Source organism: Phalacrocorax aristotelis, chromosome 7, assembly GCF_949628215.1.
Source record: "Phalacrocorax aristotelis chromosome 7, bGulAri2.1, whole genome shotgun sequence".
In the NCBI taxonomy this organism is placed as follows: domain Eukaryota; kingdom Metazoa; phylum Chordata; class Aves; order Suliformes; family Phalacrocoracidae; genus Phalacrocorax; species Phalacrocorax aristotelis.
In genome coordinates this window covers 45,796,231-45,819,974 of record NC_134282.1, presented here as the reverse complement: position 1 = coordinate 45,819,974, position 23,744 = coordinate 45,796,231, and the positions used below count along the sequence as shown (strand labels likewise).

Below are 23,744 nucleotides of genomic sequence, written 5' to 3'. Positions count from 1 at the left end.
TAGTCCTTGTGAGAAAAAACATTTCTGCATCTTTGGTATGCTGTTCATATAAAATCACTAAAGATACAGAGACTTGTATTTGTTCCTCCCTGATGGAGAACACGTAAGATCCTGATGTCTGTGACCAAAATAAAGTAAGTTACTGTCCCTCTTTTGGAAGATTTTGAGCTTGTTTTAAGAAGTTCTAGAATATTTTACACACAGAAAGCTATATACAACTGGTTTCAAGATAAAACCGTTGCCTTTATGGCCTAGTGTTTCATTTGAAAAGCAATTGCAACAGACCTAAATTAGTCTCCAAATCTTCGGGAATAGCAGATGTTCTAGGAATCTTTTAAAACTTCTCATTTGACCCAGTTTAAATGATGGGAGAATGTGAGGGGGAAGCCAGTCTCCTTTTAGCAGTGTATGTAGACCTGGGGAGGGTGAGAGGATGCACAGATAAAAAGCCAAGTGGTCCTTGGAAGGGAGAAGACGAAGCAGAGACCCACTGAAGTCATGTGCAAAGCTTGCCTTTGCTTCAGAAGGTCATGGTTGCAGTAAATGTAGTAGGGGATATTCATAGTATTAGTTATGTTTGGTTTATTTTGGTTACAACAGATTAAAATTAGAAGGTGGGGGAGGCCGTAGATATAAATCTGTATTCCAAAACAGCTGGAAGTAATAGTGGCTCTTACAGTATCTGTGTCCACTCCCCATGTTTAGAATTTTTCCAAATAGGTTATTAGTTAAATGAATAACTAAATTGAAGGTGCAGTCAGAATTTGAAGCACACATACTCCAACTCATTCATCATCCTCAAACCTAAAATCCAGTATTTACAAATGCTTCTGTGAGAGGGGAAAAAACAAAGCCTTAAAAGTAGCTCTGATTACAAAAGTAACAGTGATTACCTAATATCAGCCAAATCAAATAATAGTTTAAAAAAGAAAAAGTGGGAGGGGGAACAGTGACAACAGATGTACTGTAGCACTTGAGTATTTTGTTCTTGCCTTACTGAGCTGTTCGTTGCTGTCAGTCTGACTTCACTTGTGCTGTTAGCAGTGAAAATGAATTGCAGTGCACTTCTATGAATGTGCACAGCTCAACTGTCGTGTCTTCGTGATGGGAAACAAAATAGTTCTATATGCACCTACAGTGGCTTGCTATTATGTGCATTCTGTGTTGGGAGTCCATGAGAATTTGTTCCCTGTAGATTTTTCTAGCTGCAGAGCGGCATGGCTAAGAATGCTAAGTAAGCCTAATGTGCAGTTTAAATACTGCCTTTTGAGTCGCTGAGTTGGCAATGGGACGCTTTCCAATTTTCTGCAAAATACAAATATTACCTAGCTTAATGGTCTGTGAATATGTGAAAAAAATGTTTCATTATCTAAATACTGAAGTGAAAGGGCTTTCCTACAAGAAATGAGAACTTAGCATCTAGCCACTAAAATTATGTTTAAACATCTCTGTAGCTGTACGTAACTGTCATGTAGTGGAACTCTGGGACAGACCCTTTATGGGCTTAAGACTTCAGTTTAGATAGCATGTTGGTTATGAAATATTTACGCTTGGCTATGATATTAATCCAGGGATGAAAATTATGGAAAAACAAATCTGCATTATTCTGATGTCTCTCTTATGTTCTTGAGATAATTTTTCTGTATTCAGCATAGTTGCACACAACTCAAGTTCCAGACAGGAAAAGTGAAATAGGCTGCATTTTAATTTTAAATAACACTTTTCCTCTTTGAATGACACGAAGCCTGTTTTTTTGGAGAAGTATTGAGACAGAGACAGAAATGTGTTTACACTCAGCTGTTTACTGGAATACCAGCGACAGTTCTCGAGAATACTAAATGCTGAGACTTCTATGTGTGAGGTTTAGTGCTTCAGTCTATATCTGAATTTTTAATTAACTTTGTATTTTTATAAAGTTTCTTTAAACCTGTTTTTAAGCACGTGTATGTTGGCATCTGTGTTTTTTAATCATTTTAAGCTGTCTTGATCACTTTGTAAAGTCTCTAGTCTTATCAAAATTGCACACTTTCTTGTTCTTCAGGAGCAGGAAAATCCAAACACCTTTTATCAGATAGCGTAAAGAAATAGACTTGTCCTTCTGTTAAGTTGAATATTAACACTACTAATTTTTCCACCCGCTTCATTCCATACTCTGCATAAAGTCCTGAGATAATTCCTCCATTTGTTGATGTAAGTGGAGCTGGTAGGAAGCTGAGAGGTCATTAGCACATGGTGTCTATATACTGGTTTGGAATTATTGGTAACTACCAACATGCAATGGCTGTCTGGAAATAAAAGCTGATGCCTGTGTGAAGACAGTCAGAGAAAGCCGCTGTTTGCCACTTCGAAGTTCCTGTGCTACCAGTATGCTTCATAATTGGGGTTTTCTGGCCTGAACTCACCCTTGTCACTCTTCCCTTTCCTCTGAACCCGTTTTCCTGTGAGAGGTAGTCACTAGCTGTACTGGTCTGCTAAGTGTAGCTGCAACAAAAGGAAAACAGGTTTACTTTAAGGCCGCTTTGCAGTCAGAGCTGGAGAAGTTGGTTGCACAAAGTAAAATCCTGTGTGAGTTTCTTTTGGTTTGCAGCTAAATGTCCTTGTGTAACACTCCCGCAGTTTTCTCTTTTGTCATTTGAACTTAAACGGTACAAAGAACAGACGGGTTTTCTTTAGCTGAATCTGCCTCATTTGGGGGTTTAAAGGCAGGTTCAAACCTCATGAGCTGAGGCGCTTTTTTTAATGAAGTCGTGTGACTGGAATGGAGTTAATTAGGAACTAATCTGTTAAATTGGAAGGTGATAATGTGTAACGTGAAGAGTCCACGCTGGCAGCATGTCCCATGGAATCTTACTTGCCTCAGTGGTTTTTCTGATAGGTTTTCTCACTGTTTTGGGGGGGCGGGGGGTGGGCGGCATGTGCCAAGCTTTATACGCATGCTGCCCATATGAGCTTCTTGTCGTTAGAACTAGTGGGATAATGTTGATGGTGGCGCAGGCTCCTGTTCACAGTGTATTTTGGAAATGAGCCTTGTTCCTTATCGCTTGGGCAAAATTCCAATGTTTTGCAGCCATTTAAAAACATGCAGGGGTAACTGGATCACGTTTCAATAGTTAAGCTTGCTTTCTTTAATGGTATGAAAGTTAAAGCCCCAAACTGAGCTGTTTTTCTTTTCCGTCCCCCAGCATTGACAAGATATCTAAAGTAACCTCTCCTGTGCTGGTAATCCATGGTACCGAAGATGAGGTAATCGATTTCTCTCACGGCCTGGCTATGTACGAGCGATGTCCACGAGCGGTAGAGCCCCTCTGGGTGGAAGGGGCTGGGCATAATGACATAGAGCTTTATGCACAATACTTAGAGAGACTAAAACAGTTCATATCTCATGAACTTCCCAACTCCTGAAGAAGCCTACCTGATTTTACCTCAGTTACTGTGAACGGAAGAAATTACCTGTTTTTGCACATGCTTTAACTGGATAGCTGTAATAGCTTTATACTATGAAGAAATACCCTGTCTTTAGGGTGTTCTAATCAAACATCTGATGAAATTTGTCTTTTATATCTGGAAATTATTCTACTAATGCACACAAATATGGTCAACTACTGTAATTCCAACAATTTTTAGCTTTGTTGCCCTGAAGGAAGTGGGAACTAGCTGCTTATGGGGACACTTTTTACCTAGTGCTGTATTAATCGAAGATCAGTTTTCTGTCTCACTTCAGATGATTTATAATTCTGTCCTACAAAGACTTCTGGTGTTCTCGGTGGAGAACACAACTGTTATGAGCTACAGCTTGTTCTGAACAATCAGTCATGGGTTCAATCTAAGGGAGTACTCCCTCTGTAAAGTTTCTAGCTGTGGTATTGTAACTGGGAAGTTATTGTGATGAAGTTCCCCCTCCTCCCTTCTAGTGTTCTTTTGTTAACTTACTGATCTTCCCGAGTAAATTATTTAAATATACTTTTTCCTGAAGATAAACTACTCTATGGGGCTAAACTCTGTAACGACCTCTCCATTACCTGTGTAAACATAACTGGAATATTCTTAAAGGAAGTAGGGACAAAATTGCTTTTGTTTAAAAATAAATGTGTAAATTTACTACTAGAAAACTCATTTTAATATTCAGATTGTCTGAATAATAGCCATAACAGACATTTCCTTCTGTAAAGCATTCCTGTAGACTTTTTAAAAGTACTGTACATATTTGAATTTACATTGTGCATAGATTCTTAATTGGTAGTTTTAATTTAAGTCTAGTTACAATAAACTGCAAAATTCTGGTTTGTATATGATTGAATACATTTTGTTAAAATATGTTTTTATCCCTATATTATTTTGCTATTAAAGTTTTATAAAGTTTCCAGGACAAAAAAAAAATTTACACATTTATGTTTTGATGAATTTATGTAACTAAATTTTCATTGAGCTGATCTTTTTAGTTGGGAAGTAATTTGATTCTTTGACACTGGAATCGCACAGATTATGCATCAGAAATGCAAGACACTTAAATTGTTACACTACTAGCATAGGTCTAATTTTCCAAATTTAAAGGCCTTAAATGTACTGTAAGCCTCAGATTGTTGTATAAATTGATCGCGATTGATTGCAGTTTGTGTCCTGTTGCTGGAATGCAACACAGTGATTGTAACGGAATAAAGGATGCATGGATTAGAGCTTGCTGAATTTTTGAATCTTACTTGGCATGTAATTTTCATACACAAGGAAAGTGTACAGTACAGGTTACTTGACAGAGTAACATGAATTTCATTACTTAGTTCCTTCCTTTCAAGGAAAACTCTCCTAAAGTACAAAGCCACATTTCCATGAAGCTTGGTATGTCAATCAAATGTAGAAGAGATTATTTTTAAATGGTGTTCAGCTGGTAAAGAAAAATCATGATTCATTGCCTGGAAGAAATGTTTGAACACAGTTGTCATGAGTCCTTATAGCAGGCCTGCAGTTAATTTTCAGCACTGCAAGTGTGTCTATTGTCTTTAATTATTGACTTGGCCCTATTACTGTAAAAGGAGAAAAACTGGTACTTTCACTTACAGTGGGGGGAAATGAGGACACCCATCCTGCTCCACGTCATCTGGATCCTTAGAATTTGGATTTGTGCATCTGTGTTGTCCAGGCTTCAGTTTTAAATGTCCCAAGCAGCAGGGCCCCCACCTGTTCTTTTGGTGACTATTCCAGCCAAAATTGGCAGGTTTCGCCTAATCGTCACCTCAAGCTTGCCGCTTCCCTCCTGTATTTTAAACAAATGTTCAGATACGCACCACTTTCTTGTTGCACCTTCGTAAAACCACAGTGGATTTTCTTCCATTTCTACATTTGTTCTTCCTGAGACTAGAGCCCTGTGGAAGCAAAGCTGATGTCTGGGGTGTAGGTATTCAGGGTAACGTTTGAAAGTGTAAGCCTGTCCATGTAGTGACTTGGGGAATTCTAAAAAAATAATTAGGCAGTGTGTTTTTGATACCAACATTGGACTTCGTGTTGCTCTGAAAACTTCAGCCTACAATGTTTCTTCTCCTTATAACCCCTTATAGCTACCCTTTTACTTCAACAAACTGGTATTTTTAACCTTTTCCCTATAAACTGATTTTTTTAAAATTAATTTAACTCCTGCAGTCATTTTATGACTTGTCTTTGCATTTGCTTTGCTTTTCATCAGTATTCCTCTGTTAATGAGAACTACAAATCTGAGTTCAACATTCTTATTTATGTCCCATGGTCTCTGCATATGCAGCCTGAGTTCATGGCATTCTGGCTTAACACGAATTTCCACTTGTACTGTCTTATTTGTCCAAATTCCTGCCTAGCTAATTCTCAGATGTGCCTCGCTGTTCTGGCTTCTGCGTTGTTTGCTTTGCTTTGCAAGTTCATCTGTGTTTAGCTAACAGGAGTGTGTTGTGCTGTTAATTCAAATATTAACGACCTATCAGTGATCCACTGGAGGGGATCTTCTTCCTTCTCTTGTAACTCAACAATTTGTTTACCTGTTTGGCCCCTTAAATAATTTTCCTTGTAGCCCTATTCCCATCCAAGAGTTCTTAAATGAATTCTGGAATGTTTATAATTTTCTGACCTAGCCTTTACACAAAATAAATAGTAGTAGTGTGCTTCTCTATATAGTAAACTTGTACCAAAGCATCACTATTTCAGGCATTTCAAAACAGGGCTGCTGGTCGACATTAGAATTATTAGTTGAAAAAACCTGTGGCCAACTCATGAAACTACTTACAAGACAGTGGGTTTCAGGGTCCCCTTTTGTGTAAAGAAAAAAGGTTAGAACAGAATTTTTAAATTATGGGAAAGGGGATGATGTAAGGTTATGGAAGAGAAACTTTGGGCTCAAAAATAGTCTACTGCAGCAAACTGCTAACATTCTCTCATTTAAATGTGTAACATGGGCCTTTACAAGACTTGTTATGCATATTTTAGAGCTACCAAGGTGTCACCGTAAAAATGGCTGGATAGATTATGCAGCGGTCCTTCCAAGGGTGTAGGTGATCGCTAACGTTTTTTTTCCTGATGTGGATGCACTATCCATTTTTCCTGTGTGACTCACTGTCTCTGTTCGTACAGTACAGCCATGAGTGAGGTGCAGCTTGTTTTCAGGAAGGTAAGATGTGACACAACTGTGTTTCTTTCAGTAGGTGTCTACTGTTTGTACTTTGAAAAAGCCAGAGGAAAATATTTGTTAAAACTTTAAAAGTAGCATTTTCCAAGGAATTTGATACACATTCTTTTTAAATTTATGTAACTGTTATGAATTTAACTTGTATTCACATGGAGACCCATTGCCTGTGTTGCGTCTGCTGCGTTTTTCTTCATCGCTTCTCCATGTCATTGCTGTAACTTGTGGCAACCCTGCTCTGGGTGCTGACCCTTCAGCTTTCTAAATGCCCAGACCTGTACTTACACATAGTATTGCGCACATCTTTTACACACACTGCATCCTACTTGCTTTTTCTAAACGATGCTAAACATAGAGGTAAAGAATCAATGCACTTTCTTCCTCCGGTTTTTCTTTCAGCAGTAAACCTTGGTTGTTCTCATTTGGAAAATGTTTTCTTCCCTACATATGTTGTCAAGAAGGTAAATTAATGATCTCATTTAAGGCCATTTGACTTATTTCTCGATATCCTCCTTTGTGGAATTCACCAGCCATTTTAGCTCTGAAATATCTTGTGTTGCAAATGCAGTTGTTCTGTACTCCAAGCACTGGTTATGGGTAGGGTGGCTCTTCGATGATGGGCACTCGGCTGCTGAGAACAATGAGGCCAAGCACAGAAACTACCTGCTTAGTATCTATTGCTTTCAAAGCCCGGCAGTAGTTCTTAGGTCAGATGGGTGTGAATTTCAAAGCCGGAGGTTGTATTCCAGCTGTGCGGTATTTGGGTCTCATAACTTTGCTACAACGGTGAAAAGGACAAGCTGGTCCTTGCAGCAGGAGAGTGAGCGCTACTCCTTTGCCGCTTGGCCCCTGGCAAAGTCTGGTTTTGGAGCTGGTTCCTGCAGTGCTCAGACTAACTTTGCAGAAAGTTGCTGTCTTTGGTTTTTGATTTTTGAACACAAAAACATCCCCAAACCTCCCAGAAGACCCCTATACCTTCAGCATGTTAATTGTGAATAGTCTTCCGGTTCCTCTAAAGGTAAACGTGCTTCGTTCGGGCTTTGCCGGCGCCCCGGCGGGGTGGTGGGCGGCACGTTGCTTTCTGGGGTACAGCTCTGGGTCTGCAGGTCTGCCGGGGCGCGGGGGGTCTCTCCTCTGGGCCACCGTCCCTGCTGAGCACACGGCCGTGCTCGCTCTTCTGCTCCGCGGGGGACGTGGCTGCAGCTTCTCCCTTCGGCGGAGAGCGCGGCACCGCCGCTCCCCCGGGCCGCGGGGAGCGCTGGAAGTGCCGGCTGGCGGCGGCTCCCGACATAACCAGCCCTTGTCTCCCGGCGCGGGGGGGGGGGGAAATACCTCCTGCCGCAGCCCGGGCCGCCTCCCAGCCGCCTGGGCTCCGCGCCCGGGGGCGCCGGCAGCCGAGGGAGAGCCGCCAGCGATGCCGCTCCGCCGGGCGCAGCCGGGTAAGGGGCCGCCGCCAGCGGGGGGAGCGGGCGGGGGGAGCCGGGGGGCTCTGCGGGGCCAACCCCTCTGTCTGTGTTACAGGTGCCCCCCCCGCGCGGGCCGCCCCGGGCCCCCAGAGGAGCCCCACCGCCCCCCGGCTGCCTGCGCTGCTCCTCCCGCTGCTGCTGCTGCTGCTGCCGGGCGCCCGGCCCGGGGCGCCGGCGACGAGCATCAGGAGCCAGCAGCGACACGGTGACCCCCTCCCCGCGAGCGCCCGGCGGGGGGTGGGCAGAGGAGGAGGAGGAGGAGGAGGAGGAGGAGGAGGAGGAAGAGGAAGGCGGCGCTGCGGCCGGCCGGGGCCGGGGCCGGGGCCGAGCCCCGCGGTGCGCGCCTGGGAGCGGGAGCAGCCCGCCCTCGGCAGCCTCGGCCCCTGGATGGGCACCCCGGCGTGGGCTGACCCTGCTCCGGCGGGGCCGGGGGTGCCCGGGCTGGAGCTGCCCCGGGACAGGAGAAGGAGCGTGGCTGCTAGGGCTGACCCGTACTTTTATCTGGAGGAAATAAAGGGAAGGGAGACGCACCTCTGGTTTCCAGCTGGACTGCAAGACACAGATCGATGGCACGATTTGACTGTGGCTTTGGAGGTGACTGCATGCAATGGGCCCTTTAGTTCCTCAGGCCTTTTCTAGTTTAAGGGCTGCCTTTGAAGACAAGCTATTGATCCAAAGTTTTGTTTATTCTAAATAACGTTTTACACAGCAGCTTATTCTAGAAAGCCCGCAGACCTACTTAAAGATTTAACATTGCTTGCGTTTCAAGTCACTCAGCTGCAGCGGTGCCATTAGGCGCACTTAGGGACGCTTTGGGTCTGCCCCAAAGCCCTTTCCCTTGGGCTCAGACCGGCGCCAGGCGGACGGCAGCGGCGCGCGCAGTCCTGCTCCGCATGGGCCATCTGCCCCCGACGCCCCTGCGCAGGAGGAGGGGGTACTGTGGACCCCATATTACCGGGGTCCTCTTAGAGCTGGGCCTCCTTCCTCTCTCCTTGTTCCTCCCAGGGATCTCGCACAAGTGGTTTGCTCCCCTCCACGTTAGCCCATCAGTAAACTGGTCGAAGAGCTCATTGATCTCCCAGGGGTCTTATGAATAGGGTTCTTGCAATGGCTATCGATTGCACGGAATGAAAGATGCAGTAAAGATGCAAAATGCTGCTTTCATTATGACATATTCCCGAGTTACCCGCTGCCATCTAGTCCTAGCAGTCATATTTTGCAGTTTCTAAGTAATACGGGGTTATATTTCAGGGATGAATTACAGCCATAAATGTGCAGTTTAATAGGTAAGATTCCAACATAATAGTAGAATACTTAACTAATATAATTACAATGTGCAAGCAATCCACTGGACCATAAGTCATGACTACTTGAAGCTGATATTTTAATCTTGGAATCAAATTAATAAAATTTAAAAATACCTGAAGCTTCCCAAACCTGCTGGACTGGGATCTACCTCTAGGAAATAGAACATTCTTAAAAATCTTTTTCTTTGCTTCGAAATGAAAAGGAAGGCTGCAGGCATGTTCTGGGGCTCCCAGGACGTGACCTTCAGCCTTCAGCAGTATGCCATTAAAACATTAACTATTTCAAGCACTTCTGGCAAGATGCAATTAAGTTTTGGGTTCCTTGTCCCTTTTAATTATTAGAGCTTTCTTGTGTGCTTGCAGCCCTACTTATCGTGAAGTCCCAGCCTGCTTGTGTTGCATTTAATTTTTTTATTGATCAGTTCTCAGGGTGTATATTGAACCTTCAGGCTCAGCCTGAATGAAGGAGAGCTGGGTAGGGAGACCGCCTTAGAAGCAAATTCAAGCTCCAGAGAGTCCGGATTCTCCCGTGCTGGTACCTTCTTGTCGGCAGGACGAAGCTGCTGTGGCCTATGAGCAGCAGCAGCTTAACCCTGGCACACCAGGCAAATGGCTTTAATCAGCAGGCGGAGACCAGAGAGATCACCCACCCAGAAAGCAAAACTGAGCCTTTCATTTAAACCTGACCTGTATCTATTGGGAACCTAGAGGCTGGGCTGGATCCTGGGGCTGGACACATCATGCAAACAGCCCAGCCAGGAGTGCAGAGGATTCCTTTCTTAGTCATGTATGAAAAAAAGGCTTCTATAGACTCTAATGGGAATAATTATTTTTTGTAATGTTTTTCAGAAAATTTATATGGAATAGTAAATACTTTGCTGGTGATTGGGGTTTTTTTTTAGGAATCTGTGTACTCTGGAGTGTCTGTACGTATAACAAAGATCATTTTCCTGGGTATTACAGAAAATCAGGTTAAATTAAAAGTTGCAAATAATTGTTATTACATTCCAGTACCTAAACACTTATCTATTGCAAGTCTATTGATTTGGCCTGTTGAAACATTCAATAGGTCTGTCAGAGTACTGTAGCAATCTGCACTGCATCCAGGGCTACAGCAGAGCACTGAGATATATATACATTAAGAAAGAAACCCACCAGGATTTTTCACTGTTCATGTTTAATAGGTTTTACTGTATTTATGATTATTTCAGAACTTAGCCTGAATCCCAACAGTTCTTTGTGGGATACGGATTATGAAGGACTGTTGCACAGTAAGAAAATGCTTCCTGGGACCGTGGGCTCGTACAAACCCTCCAGCCCGTTCAGGAGCAGCTCTCTGCTGAGCCACCAGGGAAGGAGAAGTTTGCTAACTCAGAACCTGGGCCAGAAACCACGAGAAAAGCAGTTTTCCTGTGACATGCTCCTTAAACTCTCCAGATATATTTTAATGGATACCTTTCAACCTAGCTTGGCCTGGAATCTCTTTCGGTTTTATAACTGTGATCGAGAAGTCAACCTGCCCAAAATTCATATCAGTCCTCTCAAGGTGGCCCAGCACAAGGTGAAGCCGTTCTTGCTACGCAGGGTGCTTCAGCTCCTCAGGAATATGGGAGTGTTGTCTGAAGCTCAGCAGTCCAAGGCCTTCTCTCTGCTCAAGAAGCAAATGCTTACACCAAGGAAAATGCTGTTGAAGCCCAACATGGAACAAAGTGGTAGGTATTTAAGGAGGAGATGTGGTTTTGGTATCTCAAATGTTTTCTGGTGCTGGGTGAGCGGAGCTGGGGAGCCAGGCTCAGTGCTGCCAGGGCGAGGGGTGCACATCACTGGATGCAACCTGGTACATGGTGGTCCTGTGTTGTGCCAGGGGCCGGCATTCAGGCTGACGCTCAGCTCAGGCTGACACTTAGGCTCGGCCCTAAGCAGGAGGTCTGTGATGAGGCGGGTAGGAAGCTGTCACTGTCTGTCTGTGGAAGAGGAGGTGCTAGGTGAAGGCTGGCAGGGTGTGCGGAGGGCAGTCGCTGCAGACAGGCCATTATAAGGAGACAGTCTGGGGGAGTCAATCCAGGCACTAGAAGCCGCGCTGTGGTAATGCGGTGCCCGGCTCGGGGGTGCTGCCAGGCCCCGGGGGCAGCCCGGAGGTGGGCATTGGCGGGGTGCAGCTCCCCGGGGCCCGGCGGTGCCAGCGCTGCCAGCTCCCGCCAGAAGCGGATGCGCTTCACTCCCCTGCTCCGAGTTGCGGGTTTGTGCTGGTTTTGATCGAGAAAGAGTTAATTCTCGTCACTGCAGCACCTGTAGTAGCCAGGGCCCGTGGAAATAGAGCTGCGCTGCACCGGCATGGGAAAGCGGGTCTGGACAAAAAGGGCGGGGGGGGGGAGGAACCCAGGAGAGTTACAGGAAATGCGGCCGAGAAGAGGAACGACACACGTTGCATTTGTTAATTAGTGTAATGCAGGAGCTACCGGCCCGCCCCCGGCTGCGGGATGCGCGGGCGGGGCGGGGCGGGGCGGGGCGGGGCGGGGCGGGGCGGGCGGTGGCTGTGCAAGGGCGACACCTCGCGGCCGTCGGCGGCGCCGCAGGGCACGGTCCCCCCCCCGCCCCCCCCCCTCCGGCCGGCGGCGGAGCGGTGCCCACGGGCGTGGGGGGGCGTGGGGGGCCCGCGCAGCCGGGTCACCCCGTGGTGCCTCCGGTTCCCTGCCCCGTGGGAGCGGGGTGCTGCTCAGCGGATGCTGACTCCGCTTCTCCTTCCCTTCTCTGGGTAGTAAGGAGGGAACAGGGAACCGTCCAGGGAGGGAGGGTGCCCGGGAAAATCACCTCCAGAAGAGGAACCATCCTGTCTCTGCGTTCGTGTGCGAGATCTGTATCCCTGGGGAGAGGTGTTTGTGGCTCTGGGAGCCAGTTCGTCCTCCGCCGAGTTATTCAGAGCGACTGCTTTCTGCTGTTGCCGTAAAATGAAACCTCGCTGGGCATCGATATTTGTTATTGAATGTGTCCGTAGGCAAAGCATTACGCCACGCCGGGACATGAGAGGGCCGAGGTTGCCTCATACCTCGTAGCCCATTACAGAAAATGACCCGTTTCTGTTTGTTAGCAGGCTAAACTTTAGTTTACATCCAACAATAACACTCAAAAGAGGATTTGGGCTGGTTATTTTTGCAAGGAAGAGTTACACGAGCTGTAGTCGTGTTTGAGGCAGCGAGTGGTAGTCGTGATTTCCCAATCGCAGGTGAGAGGATGTTTGGGAATGTTCTTGCGCTCAGGATGTGTCCTGTAACCGAGCACTGTGGTGTAAGCGTCAAACCGGGGCTGCAGCAAAACAAATATCATCTCAGAAAACGAAATTTGGAAAAGAGTGAAAGGAAGACAGGTTAGCTCCTGAGCACCCAACTACAGATCACAATAGGCGCTTCTGTGTTTTCCTTAGAGAGAGACAGGGATCTTTAGAAAAACAGCCTGATATGTCCGGTCTTGCCTATGCTGACATTTTCTTCCTTAGGCCACTGAAAACTTAATACAGGAGGAAATGGCACTGAAATAATTTACCTGAAGGTAGTTCTTTCAGTATCAGATGAGTGTATTTCTGTGGATTTTGAGGGTACAGAGGGAAAACGGCTTTGAAGGATTTAAACAGTGCTCACACCTTAAAAATATTGGGTTCTTGTTCAGGAAAAGTCCCATGGAAACCGGAGTGACTTTGGCTTTGCTGATCATTTCACAAGGCCTGCAAAAGGCTGGTGTGAACCAAAGCTTGTGCTACATTTATTTCACTATGACTACATTAGATTAATCGTTGTTGCCTTTTATTTGGATTGCAAGCCCATGAAATCTTTTGCAGAGAGTAAATACTTTAAAGATGTGCCAGATTTCTAGGGCCCCAACAGGTGTAAAAAAAAAAGGTTCAAGTCGTCCTCTACCTCAAATTTTGCGCTTCTAGAACTGTTGAATTCAGAGCATTCAGTTAGTGTGTTTTAAGCAAAATACTCCTATTTGTCTTGTCTTGCCTGAAACTTCCACCAGTAGATAAATCATTCTCAATAAAAAACTAACTGAGCACTGCTTTCCCATGACCTGCGTTCATAGATATCATATTCAGATAAAGGAGGCACAACGCTGACTAATGCTGCTTTTTTGGAAGGAAAATGACAAAAGCTATTTGAGACAGGCCCAGAAGTGCCAGCACTAAATGACAGATGAACAGCTGGTAGCAAAGGTGGCAGCTCTAACGTTTCCCTGTATTTATGGAGTATTGAAACTAGGGAGTGTTATCTGGGTTTGTTTCTCTAGGCTGGGTGCTTATCTTCAGATTCAGCAATACTCTGGGTCCCAGGACAGGGTGTAAGAGAGCGGATGTGTTTTGTGTAGCACAAGTGAGCGTTGCTCCCACTCCAGAGCTGTTGTCTGGAGCGTGGGGCATGGCTGTGCCCCTCGCCCACCCCCCTGCTTCCAGTCTGTTCCCATATTTTGTCTGACAGCACTTGCTCCTTATTAACATAACTATAGCTTCTTTGTGCCCTCTGTCAGAAGAAATCCTGCATCAGAATAAATTTCAGAGGTGACAGATTGGAACAGTTTGACCAGATGATGGCACACAAATGTCTCTGAGATGGGCAGCACCTGTGGCTTTGCACCTCTCTGGCTTTGGCCCTGGGCAGGAGCAGTGGTTGGCACCGTTGCCTGCCTGCTGCTGGCTCGTCCTCTCTGGATGTGGGACTCTGTAGTGGAGATGAGGGATTACATGTAGACTCTGGGAGGGAGAAGGCAGTGGCTGCAGTAAATTGTTATCTGTCTTTATATGTCCTCAGGAAGCTCAATTATGCTATATTTTAGAACCTATTAAAAATGTGATACTCTGGTTCATGGAAAATGAACCAGTGTGTGATGGTCCTTCTATAGGTAGTGACATGCCCACTAAGACTGGATTTCAGGCAGGAACCTGCAAAAGCCAGGAACGCAGTCTCAGGCCATGGGGATAAAAGCACATGGGTTTCCTTGAGGCCATGTCTTGTCAGAGCACCTTCTAAGGCTTCTCCTCTCTCTCACCACAGGCTCTGACCACAGGTTGATTTGGCCAGTGATGGGAGGTGAAGTGGCAGATGCCACTCTCTGCTCACCCACTGTCAGGGGAACTTTTGCAGCCGCCGAGTTACAGTGTTTTCTGTAGATCTGCCAGACGCGGGACAGCGCAGAGCAAAACACCCCTGCGGAAGGTGCCGGAGGGGCCACCTGCCTCCCAGGAAGGGCCGAGGGGTCTGGGGGCTGGCGTGCCTCGGCCCCCTGCCCTTCTCGGGGAGGCAGCTGGACCCCAGCCGCACGCTTTGCACGGGGTATTTGAGGCCAGCCGGGTGCTCTGCGGGTCTGCACAGAGCCCCCAAGACCCCGGGGAGCCCGCAGCGCCCGGGAGCTGGGGAAGACCTTTGCGTGCGGGCAGCGGGGCTCTCCCCGGCCCCAAGCAACGGGGCGCCGATCGCAGATATACGTCCAGGCTGGAGGGATCGTCCCCGGCTGGGAGGAGCCAGCAGCTCCGCTGCTGTAAACAGTGCGGGCACCGCCAGCGGTTGGAAGATGGATATAAATAGGGAGGCGGAGGGGAGGCAGCCGGAGCGGAGGAGCGGCAGCTGCCTGCGCCTGTCTGCTCCTGCCTGCTCCTGCCTGCCCCTGCTGGCTGCGGCCAGGGTGCCCAGCAGCCCGGGTCGGGAGCTCCCGGGAGGCGGCGTACAAAGTTTGCGGCTCGGCGCTGCCGGGGATAGGTAAGCGGTCTTTTGCAGCCGAAGTTTGAAACCCGCCCGTCGATCTGCCGCTGGGGTTTTCTCCTCGCCGGCTTTCTGCTCGTTGTGCTGTTGTGTTTGCCTCGCCGTGCCCGGGGTGGTGTGGAGCCGGGGAGTGGGGGAGTTCTGTCTTCGGTCTTGCTGGGTTAAGTGGAGGGAAAGAAAAAAAGAAGAAAAAAAACGACCCGAGACAAGCAAAATGTGCCTTTGCGCCGACTCCGTGCAAAGCGCACGTGTTGCGGGCGGGGGCTGCCCCGCGGCGCGATTGCGGGGAGCGGCTGCGGCGGCCCCGGGGCGCACCGAGCGCGGGGACCCCCCGGGGTGCGCGGCGCCTCCTGCCCGTCGCGCCGGAGCCGGAGCCGGTCCCGGCGCCGCCGCGGGACGCGCCGGGGAGCAGCGAGCGGCAGCAGCGCATCAGGTCGGTACCGCGCCCCTTCCTCCGCGCTCCCCCCCGCCCCGCCGCGCCGCGCCGCCGCTGCCGCCGCCACCCGTCTCTTGCAGGGCCCTGCCCGGAGGCCGCCCCGCACCTCGCCCCGTGGCGACCCGGCTCCGACACCCGCCGCGCCGCCGTGGTGGGCCGGGGGGCGGCCCTGCGCCTGGAGAGCTCCGCCGCCTTCCACTCCCTCGTCATCCGCGACGGAGGTAAGCGGGGCCGCCCGTCCCCTCGGGGCTGCCGGGGCGGGCGGGCGGCACCTCCCGCTCCCCACCCCCTCGCCCCCGGCGGTGCGCGCCCCCAACCCCGCTGCTCTCCTCTCGGCAGGGAGGCTGGTGTTCGCCGACCGCCCCCACGGGCCGCCCATCACCCTGCGGGCCCGCTACATCCTCATCCAGGACGGCGGGGAGCTGCACATCGGCTCGGAGCGCTGCCCCTACGCCTCGCGGGCCACTATCTCGCTGTACGGGCGCGCCGCCGACGGGGCGGCCGTGGACGGCTTCGGCCAGAAGTTCGTGGGCGTGGGTCGCGGCGGCGTCCTGGAGCTGCACGGCCGGCGGCCCCGCTCCTGGACCCTCCTGGACAAAACCCTGCACCCCGGCGGGCTCCGCCACGGCCCCTACTCCTCCGAGAAGCGGTGGGGCAGCCGCGGGCTCAACCTGCGCGTCCTGGACGCCGGCACGGCGCGGGTGCTGGCGGCGGGGCGCTTCGACACCCACCTGCGGCCCGGCGAGTGCCGGCGGCTGCGCGCCTTCCTGGCCCTCCAGGGCCCCGGCAGCGTGGTGGCGGCCGCCGTCGGGGACTCGGCCGCCCGCAGCCTCACGCTGGAGACGCGGCTGCTGCTGCGGGACCGCCTCGGCAGCAGGCACATCGCCCGCCTGGGCTACAGGTGAGGCGGGCGCGGCGCGGGGACGGAGGGGCGGGCGGCCGGGCGGGCCCGCGGCGCCACCATGGACAGCTCCGCGCCGGGGCCGCCGCGCCCGCCGGGGGCTCGCCCCGCCGGAGGGGCGCGACCGGGAGCTCTGCCGGCTCCGGCGGGCACGGGTCCGGCGGGGACCCCAGCCCGGGGAGGGGAGGCATGCCGCGCTGCGCCCTCCCCTCCTGCCCCAGCTCTCCCGGGGATGGAGGGTCCGCAATGTCGCTCGCTTTGCTCCTTCCCGCTCTCCTTCAGGCAGCCCTGGGCACTGGTGGGGATCCTCGGAGGGGATCAGCTTTCCACGGCAGAAGATAAGCGGGAATATTACGGGAATGGGACAACAGGGTTAGCTGTAGCCCAAAGAGATTTCCTCACCTACGATGGCACCCGTTTCACTGTTACTGCTTTCAGTGGATGGATAAAAGGTTTCGTCTTTCCTGCCAGTTGCGTGTCTTCTGTTGCTTTGCTCTGATCTTTTTTTTCCCCTGGCTGCTGCAAATCTGAACAGTGCAATGATAATAATACTGTAGAGTTGCTCACATGCACGGTGACCAAACTAACGGCAGTAGGCTCGCAAAGTAACGTTTTAGCTGTCTGCAAAGAGATGACACTGATATATTTAATGGCTAAGGCGCTTCTATCACACACAGAGTTATCTAGCGAAAAATTAAATTGGTATGCTCTTTGGCTAATTGCACAATTCTGTCACGTGCAACTGTAAAAATAATTGATTGCTTCATTCTTCAGGGGTGCCTCGTAATGGATTTAAAGTGGAAGCGTCCAAAGGAATAATTCTTCATTTGGCGGATGAGGTTACAAGTTGGTTACCTGGCGACAGGATCGTTGTTGCCAGTACAGATTATTCTATGCATCAGGCTGAAGAGTTTAATCTCCTTCCTTGCCCTGAATGTAAAAGTAATCAAGTGAAAATTGATGGTATGAAATACTTCTAGCAAGCTACTCATTTGTGGCAAATATTTATATTGTCTTGTCTTTAACGTTCTACATTTACATTTACTTGTCTTTTTAGCTAGTTTTTGTTCCATAAACACATGGGCACTTGTCATATGAAAGCTGAAGGCCCCAATATTGGAACTTTAAAGTCTGACCAGGGGCAGCAATCCCTTGTAGAAGTCAGGGGAAGTGCTAATCCCCTCTGGGATCAAATACTAACAACTGGGCATGTCCCCAACTTGGTGATTGCTTAAATGAAAGGTGTGCACTTGCTTAGAACAATGCAATAATAAAGAAAGATGCTGTGCTCACCCTGAATGAAAAGGTTTCTGATCTTCACAGGCAGCCCACTTTATCTTCACATTGGAGAAGTCATTGATGGCGTCGATATGAGGGCAGAGGTTGGTCTTCTGACTAGAAATATACTTATTCAAGGAGAAATGGAAGACTCCTGTTATGGACAAAATCAATGTCAGTTTTTCTCCTTTGACACATTTGGAGGACATATTAAAGTGAGTAATTTTTAATGCATGTGCCTGTAGGTGGTTTCAGGTTGTTCCTTTCCTGGTTTGTAAACAAGCAATATAATGCATGAAACTACCATTGTATTTGGGGAAAAAATTATACTTGTCTATGAAGAAGGGAAAAGTTTCTTAGCCTCTTTTGCAAAACTACACTTGCAATGAGGCTGTGCCATTTTCTTCACCACATATGGAAAAACATACCCTTCTCTGGGCTAGAGGGGATTCTTTAGCCGCATTGCTGTCAGTAGGGCCAGTGTGAAATTACAGTTCATGAGATGTCACTGAAGGAACTGGGCTTCCTGCAGAGCAAACCTACTCCCTTCACGGCTCAGAGAAGTGCTGGGTCTTGCCCTGTTGTGCTTTGCCTCCTCTGGGTTGTCCCATGTGTTCTTGATGGAGATGGAAATTCTTGCTGTTGGAGGGGCTTTGTATAAAATTGCTCCACCATCAGCTGGTGGAAACTGGGGACCTGTGGAGGTGTTGCCTAAAATCATTTGACAGAGGTAAAGTTGTCAGGAAATACAGCCTGGTGGTAAATGCTACCCCTTCCTGTAGCTGGAAGGAGCACCTTGTCCGTAGCCGTGCCACACGCTATTGCTAAATCCTGCATGTGGTGTTTGGCAGCTGCTCCTTGGCAGCCCCATGCCCATAGGTGTGCAGGTGCTGGCACACTGCTCTGCAGGTCCTGTGCTGCTGTGAGTCAGAGCAGGGAGCTGACACCTCCTTCTGGGATCAGGCCCTGTTTTACTCGGCAAACATATTGCCTAATAATAATAAAAAAGGTGGTTTCCTTTTTGCACATGTTTATGTTGTAATGCCTTCCTGGGATCTACATTTGTCTCAACAGATCCTAAGGAATTTTAGCTCTGTTCACATGTCGGGAGTGGAATTAAAAAACATGGGGCAGCAAATCCTGGGCAGTTACCCTGTGCATTTTCACTTGGCTGAGGATGTGGATGAGAGAGGAGGATACAAACGTCCAACGTACCTTGATAACCTGGCTATCCACCACTGCTTCTCTAGGTGTGTTGCCATACATGGAACTCATGGCCTTCTGGTAGGAGACATATTTTATTAGTACCAAGTTAATTTCTTTGCTTAGGCACTGCTAAATAGTAAGGGCCATTTGTGATACAAAGAGAAATCAGAATATTGAAACAAGACTTTTTTTTCTCCAAGAAATGTCCTGACTTGTCAACTTCACTTGACTGGTATTCAGGTTAGGGCGGATGCTCTGGTAGTGCAGCTCTTTGAAATGAATATCAGGTTCCTAATTAATATTATTGATGGTGTGATCAGATATGGTGAAATCTTTGCCATGGTTATTCTGGACAGTGTGTGATAATAGGAATTTTCATTTGAAATGTAAGCAATGGACCTTTACTGGACCTGACTGAAGCAAAGGACCTTTAATTTGCCAAGGAGGTAAAAAAGACAGGGGTTGTTCAGGTCAGGGCAATGTGAAATATATCCAAAAATATTCACATGACAAAGGGAATGAAATATGAGAGGGACAGACCCAAACGGCCGCTTCAGTGCCAGAAAAGCCCTCAGGAACTTGGCTTTGACCTAGATGTTCACAAGGGCATTGTGGAGAGGAACTTAAAAAACCCCTCAAAAAAGCCATACATGTCCCAGCTGGAAACAGAGATTCCTGATCCAGTCCTGACACGTTCAGTTGCTCTGTGCTCTGCAGGACCCTGACCGATGTTCTGGTGTCTGTGGGCATTTCCTCATTCACCTGATGTGTGCTCAGGCAGAGACACTCCTTGAACTATTCATGACCTCTCACGGTTTTCTTGACAACTTTTTCTCAACCCTGGGCATAAAGCTGCGTAAGACATGCCATAGACGCACCCTTGTTGAAAGGGTCCCCCTGGAAGGGTGTATTCATGAAAATGTGATGCTGGACTTGTACAACTGGGAGCACTTTTCATGCATCCTAAACTGGAGTTGCATTGTCCAGATCACTCAGAATATTGGTTGCTGCCATCTCATATACGTGATTTGCTCTGGCTGTAGAGCCTGCTTTTGTGTACAGAGCCCTTAGGTGGCAGGAGACCTGCCCAGTATGTGTGGGTATGGTTTAACTTGCTTTCTCTTCTGTTTGGTATTAAACCTCTGGAATTGAAGGAACCTGCCTGGGATGAAAAATTAAGCCTTATGTTAATGTTGGTCCTGAGAAGAATAGTGTATGCTCTTGCTCTTTATCAGAAGTGAGGCTGTCAAGGGTTTATCTGGATTCATGGGGTGCAATAGTTTTGAAATCAAGAATCCAAGTGTGAAATCCAGCCCCCCTGTATCTGACTGCTGAGGACTTCAAGTCCATGAATCAGTGAATAGATTTTATAGAAAAGGTTAAATATGTGATTATGTGAAAGAACCGTGTGGTTTCAATAGAATCTCTAAGATAAAGAGTAATTAAAATGTAATAAGAAGCCTTATTTTAAAATAAATTTAAATAATTTGCAGTTCCAGAGAAAAGCATGTATATCAGAGCAAGGCAGTTAAATAACATAGATGGGTATGCATTTTAGCATCAGCTAATGAAACTTCAGCCCTTGGGGCAGAATAAACCAGATAGATAGGTGGTTTTTCCCTCTCCTGTTTTGAGGCTTTAGAGGATGTAATTGTAGTAGTACATTGGTGGAGTGCTGTGGTTTGTGCTTTGCTGTGTACTGGCCGTGCGGTGCTGTCTGCAAGGCCCTTCTCCCATCTGCTCCTCCCATATGCCGGGCTTGTGCTGCTTTCCATGCCGGCGGCAGCGGCGCCCACAGCTTGGCTTGCTCACCGTGGCTGGGAAGCAGGCTGCAGCATGCCTCTCACTGCCCTGGCACACGGCAGGCACACACAGACTACTGTAGTCTTCCGTGTCTAATGTGTCAGTGCATAAAGGTCACTTATATTGTGTTGCTGAACTATATATAATTCAGTGTTCAGAGGCATCTCAATCATCTGGTGTTAGATGCACCAGTGGGGGTGTAGCCCGCGTTGTGGATGGTGTTTCTTGCTGACACATACAGTAATGTGCTACTGTCACAGTGCCGCAGGTGGGCTCTCATTTCCAAACTTTTGGTTTCTATCTGCGATATGCCAGAATTGATCAGTTATTGGGGTTTTGATCTAATGGCACGGGCCCTTATCTTTCAGTGCAAATGTTGAATTACGCTATTTCTGGTTAGGAGGGTGATCCCTGTAGTTTTGTGCATGTAAGTTTTATGGCTGCCATGCGATTCTGAAGCTGTGACTAATCATATTAAAGCTGAAATCTGTTTTTGGATACAAGGCTGGTTTTAATGCAGCTGTCTGAAGCACAGATTAGCCAAACTTCAGCTGAATTCAGAAGAATGAAACTCTACAACTGAAATGCTGTTTCAAACAGCAAATAGTTTGTTGTTACAGTTCTTTCCAAAAATAGTTTTCCATGGCCTCCTTAGCCCAGCTTCTGCCCATCGCTTGGAAGTGTAGCCAGGCTTACTGCTCTTAGCAGGTTGGCAAGGACACTTGCATTTTTATCTAAATCCATTTCCTATCTGTATTTCCAAGACTCAGCTTGGAGGGACACGTTCAGTGTCGCTGCGCGTGGGTTCTCTGTTACCCTCCTTGTGGCTCACTCCGAGCTGCTGTACCTGCATTGCAGGGTCTCGATGGATTTTCAAAACTGTGTCAGTTAGGAGTTGGGTACCTGATTGTGTCGTGCCTTATTTTTAACTCTCTCTTGAACACCTAGTTAGGGCAGCAACAAGAGCAGCCGATGACAAGTTTGAAGGGTGACTGCCAGGAAAACAATGAAATCCAGTAGAGATATACCTATGGGGACTATACTGTTTGTGACTCCAGATGTTATGTGCAGTTGCAGCCCATTAAGGGGAAATCACAGGATATGAGTCTGAAATGGATTTTTAGTTCAAGTAACCCTCTGTATACAGAAATAACCAAGTAGATTAATATTAGTTAATCTTGCACTCTTACACAGACATTACTCCGATGTCAACAGGAATTTTGTATGCCTGAAGAGTGAATAAATATGCTGACAGGGATCATTTGAGTGCAAAGTTAAGGTTTCAGTAAGATTTGGTAACAAATAGCTGGTGTTTTAACTAGCCTGATTTAGTATTTACATTTAAAAGAAGGATTTCTGAATTTATCTCCGTAAGACTGTACATCAAAGGAGGCTTGTGCTAAGTCCTCTTGGTCAAATTAGGGTTTAATGCAATATCCCTCTGCATGCCAGTTAATATTAAAAAGACTGAAACGGTAAAATACCATCTCTGCCCAAGCTGATGATTGCAAGAATGAAGTGGCCCCGCACCCTCTGAGAGTGGAGGAGAAAGAACAGAAAACTCGTTAATATAAATTCCTTCACGTTGTGCATTTTAAATAATTTCTTATTTTACTAGGGAAGTCTTGCAGTCATGAACATTTCTGGATTAACCATTCTAACTTGTTGGTTTATCATGCAAGACACACTTATCTTTATGCAGGTATTTACTCCATGACACTGAATCAAATATTCTCTCTTAGAGCTGAGGGCAGTTTTAAATCCAGCATTTTGCAATGTTCCTTTAGTTATGCATGTGATCTTCCTCAGAGTAATTTTAATAGCAGTTTCGCTGGATAAGAGGATCAGTCCACAGTTATGCAAACTGCATGTAGTTCCAGACGTGGAGTTAGCTCCAGGATGGGTGCCTATGGAGGCACTGCTTGCTGTGCGGAGGGGTGGCAAAACCACTCCATGAGTGTTTTAGGAATTTATTGGTAAGCAAAGCACATCAATTTTAGTTCCTACTGCTGTTAGCGTTGCGATCTGTGGCCTGCATACTGTTTTCCAGGTAAAAGACACCATTGGCTACGACACTCTGGGGCACTGTTTCTTCCTTGAAGATGGGACGGAGCAACGCAATACATTTTATCACAACTTGGGCCTCCTTACGAGGTCAGGGACGATTTTGCCTTCAGATCGTAATGAGGCTATGTGCCTTGCCATCCGCACCCACGTCTATGGGAATTATGTTCCTGTGCCGAGCACCGACTGCATGTAAGTGCTCCGGGAGCCGTAGTCAGGTTTTGCACTTACATTGTGTTTTATAGCTGGGTCCCAAAGAATGCTGTGGCGAACCTTTTGAAAGGTGCTATTTGATATTAAATGAAACACTGTAGCTTTTTCTACTGTTTCTCATTTTAAAATAATTTAGCTTCTTGACCATATTTTGCTTGTGAAGACATCTGTTAACACCTGCATGAATCCTAAGTAAGGAATATTTACTGCTGTTTATTCCTGTTGCTGCTTCCTGAGAATCATAAGTATGTCAGAGCACCTTGCTGCTTTCTCAACCCCTTTAAATTCTTTTTAAGTAGGATGTTGAAGGTCTGTGAAATCTGTCTGATAAATGCAAGTTGCTTCAGGCCTGGTATAGGCTAGCAAAAATATCACTTATTACAAAGGCAGTTTTTTCCTTTTTTCACTAGGGCTGAATTGGGGCTGGAGCATCTAGAGTAAGTTGGTCAGTAGCACATGAGTGCATGAATATCTAGAGTACATCAGGAGATTTAATGAGAGCGCAGAGATTAGCATAAACTACAGTGAGCATCATTTAACAATAAACAATATCCCGATATACCTGAGCAAAGTTAGCTTCTATTTTGGAGACTGGTGAGCTGTAAGATGGGCTCTCGGGAATCCAGGTGTTGGCCTGGCTAGTTTGCAAGCAAGAACACAGTTTAGCCAAGGAAATTTGTATT

General features: G+C 47.6%; 3 protein-coding genes across 6 annotated transcripts in view; all 3 read left to right on the top strand.

Annotated features, from left to right (window-relative positions):
- The window catches only part of ABHD17C (abhydrolase domain containing 17C, depalmitoylase), a 30,391-nt gene extending 25,718 nt beyond the window's left edge, over positions 1 to 4,673 (top strand). The window contains exon 3 of the mRNA XM_075100530.1: positions 3,183 to 4,673. Within this exon, the coding sequence (XP_074956631.1) occupies positions 3,183 to 3,402 (220 nt within the window). The 3' untranslated portion in view covers positions 3,403 to 4,673. The remainder of the gene's footprint in view (positions 1 to 3,182) is intronic.
- A 3,293-nt stretch (positions 4,674 to 7,966) lies between these two features.
- LOC142060390 (cell surface hyaluronidase CEMIP2-like) overlaps positions 7,967 to 23,744 on the top strand; it is a 57,717-nt gene continuing 41,939 nt past the window's right edge. For 2 of the 3 annotated variants that reach the window (XM_075100526.1, XM_075100525.1), the window contains exons 1-7: positions 15,275 to 15,593; positions 15,677 to 15,817; positions 15,936 to 16,497; positions 17,272 to 17,460; positions 17,821 to 17,990; positions 18,850 to 19,059; positions 22,835 to 23,040. In XM_075100526.1, coding sequence (XP_074956627.1) covers positions 15,375 to 15,593; positions 15,677 to 15,817; positions 15,936 to 16,497; positions 17,272 to 17,460; positions 17,821 to 17,990; positions 18,850 to 19,059; positions 22,835 to 23,040 — 1,697 coding nt within the window. In that variant the 5' untranslated portion in view covers positions 15,275 to 15,374. Of the gene's footprint in view, positions 8,080 to 8,161; positions 8,312 to 10,624; positions 11,126 to 15,274; positions 15,594 to 15,676; positions 15,818 to 15,935; positions 16,498 to 16,779; positions 16,950 to 17,271; positions 17,461 to 17,820; positions 17,991 to 18,849; positions 19,060 to 22,834; positions 23,041 to 23,744 lie in introns of those variants that run through there. The other variant, XM_075100524.1, reaches the window with a different exon arrangement.
- The window catches only part of CEMIP (cell migration inducing hyaluronidase 1), a 112,388-nt gene continuing 103,709 nt past the window's right edge, over positions 15,066 to 23,744 (top strand). For both annotated transcript variants that reach the window (XM_075100529.1, XM_075100527.1), the window contains exon 1: positions 15,066 to 15,157. The gene's annotated coding sequence lies outside the window, so the exon portion shown is untranslated. The remainder of the gene's footprint in view (positions 15,158 to 23,744) is intronic.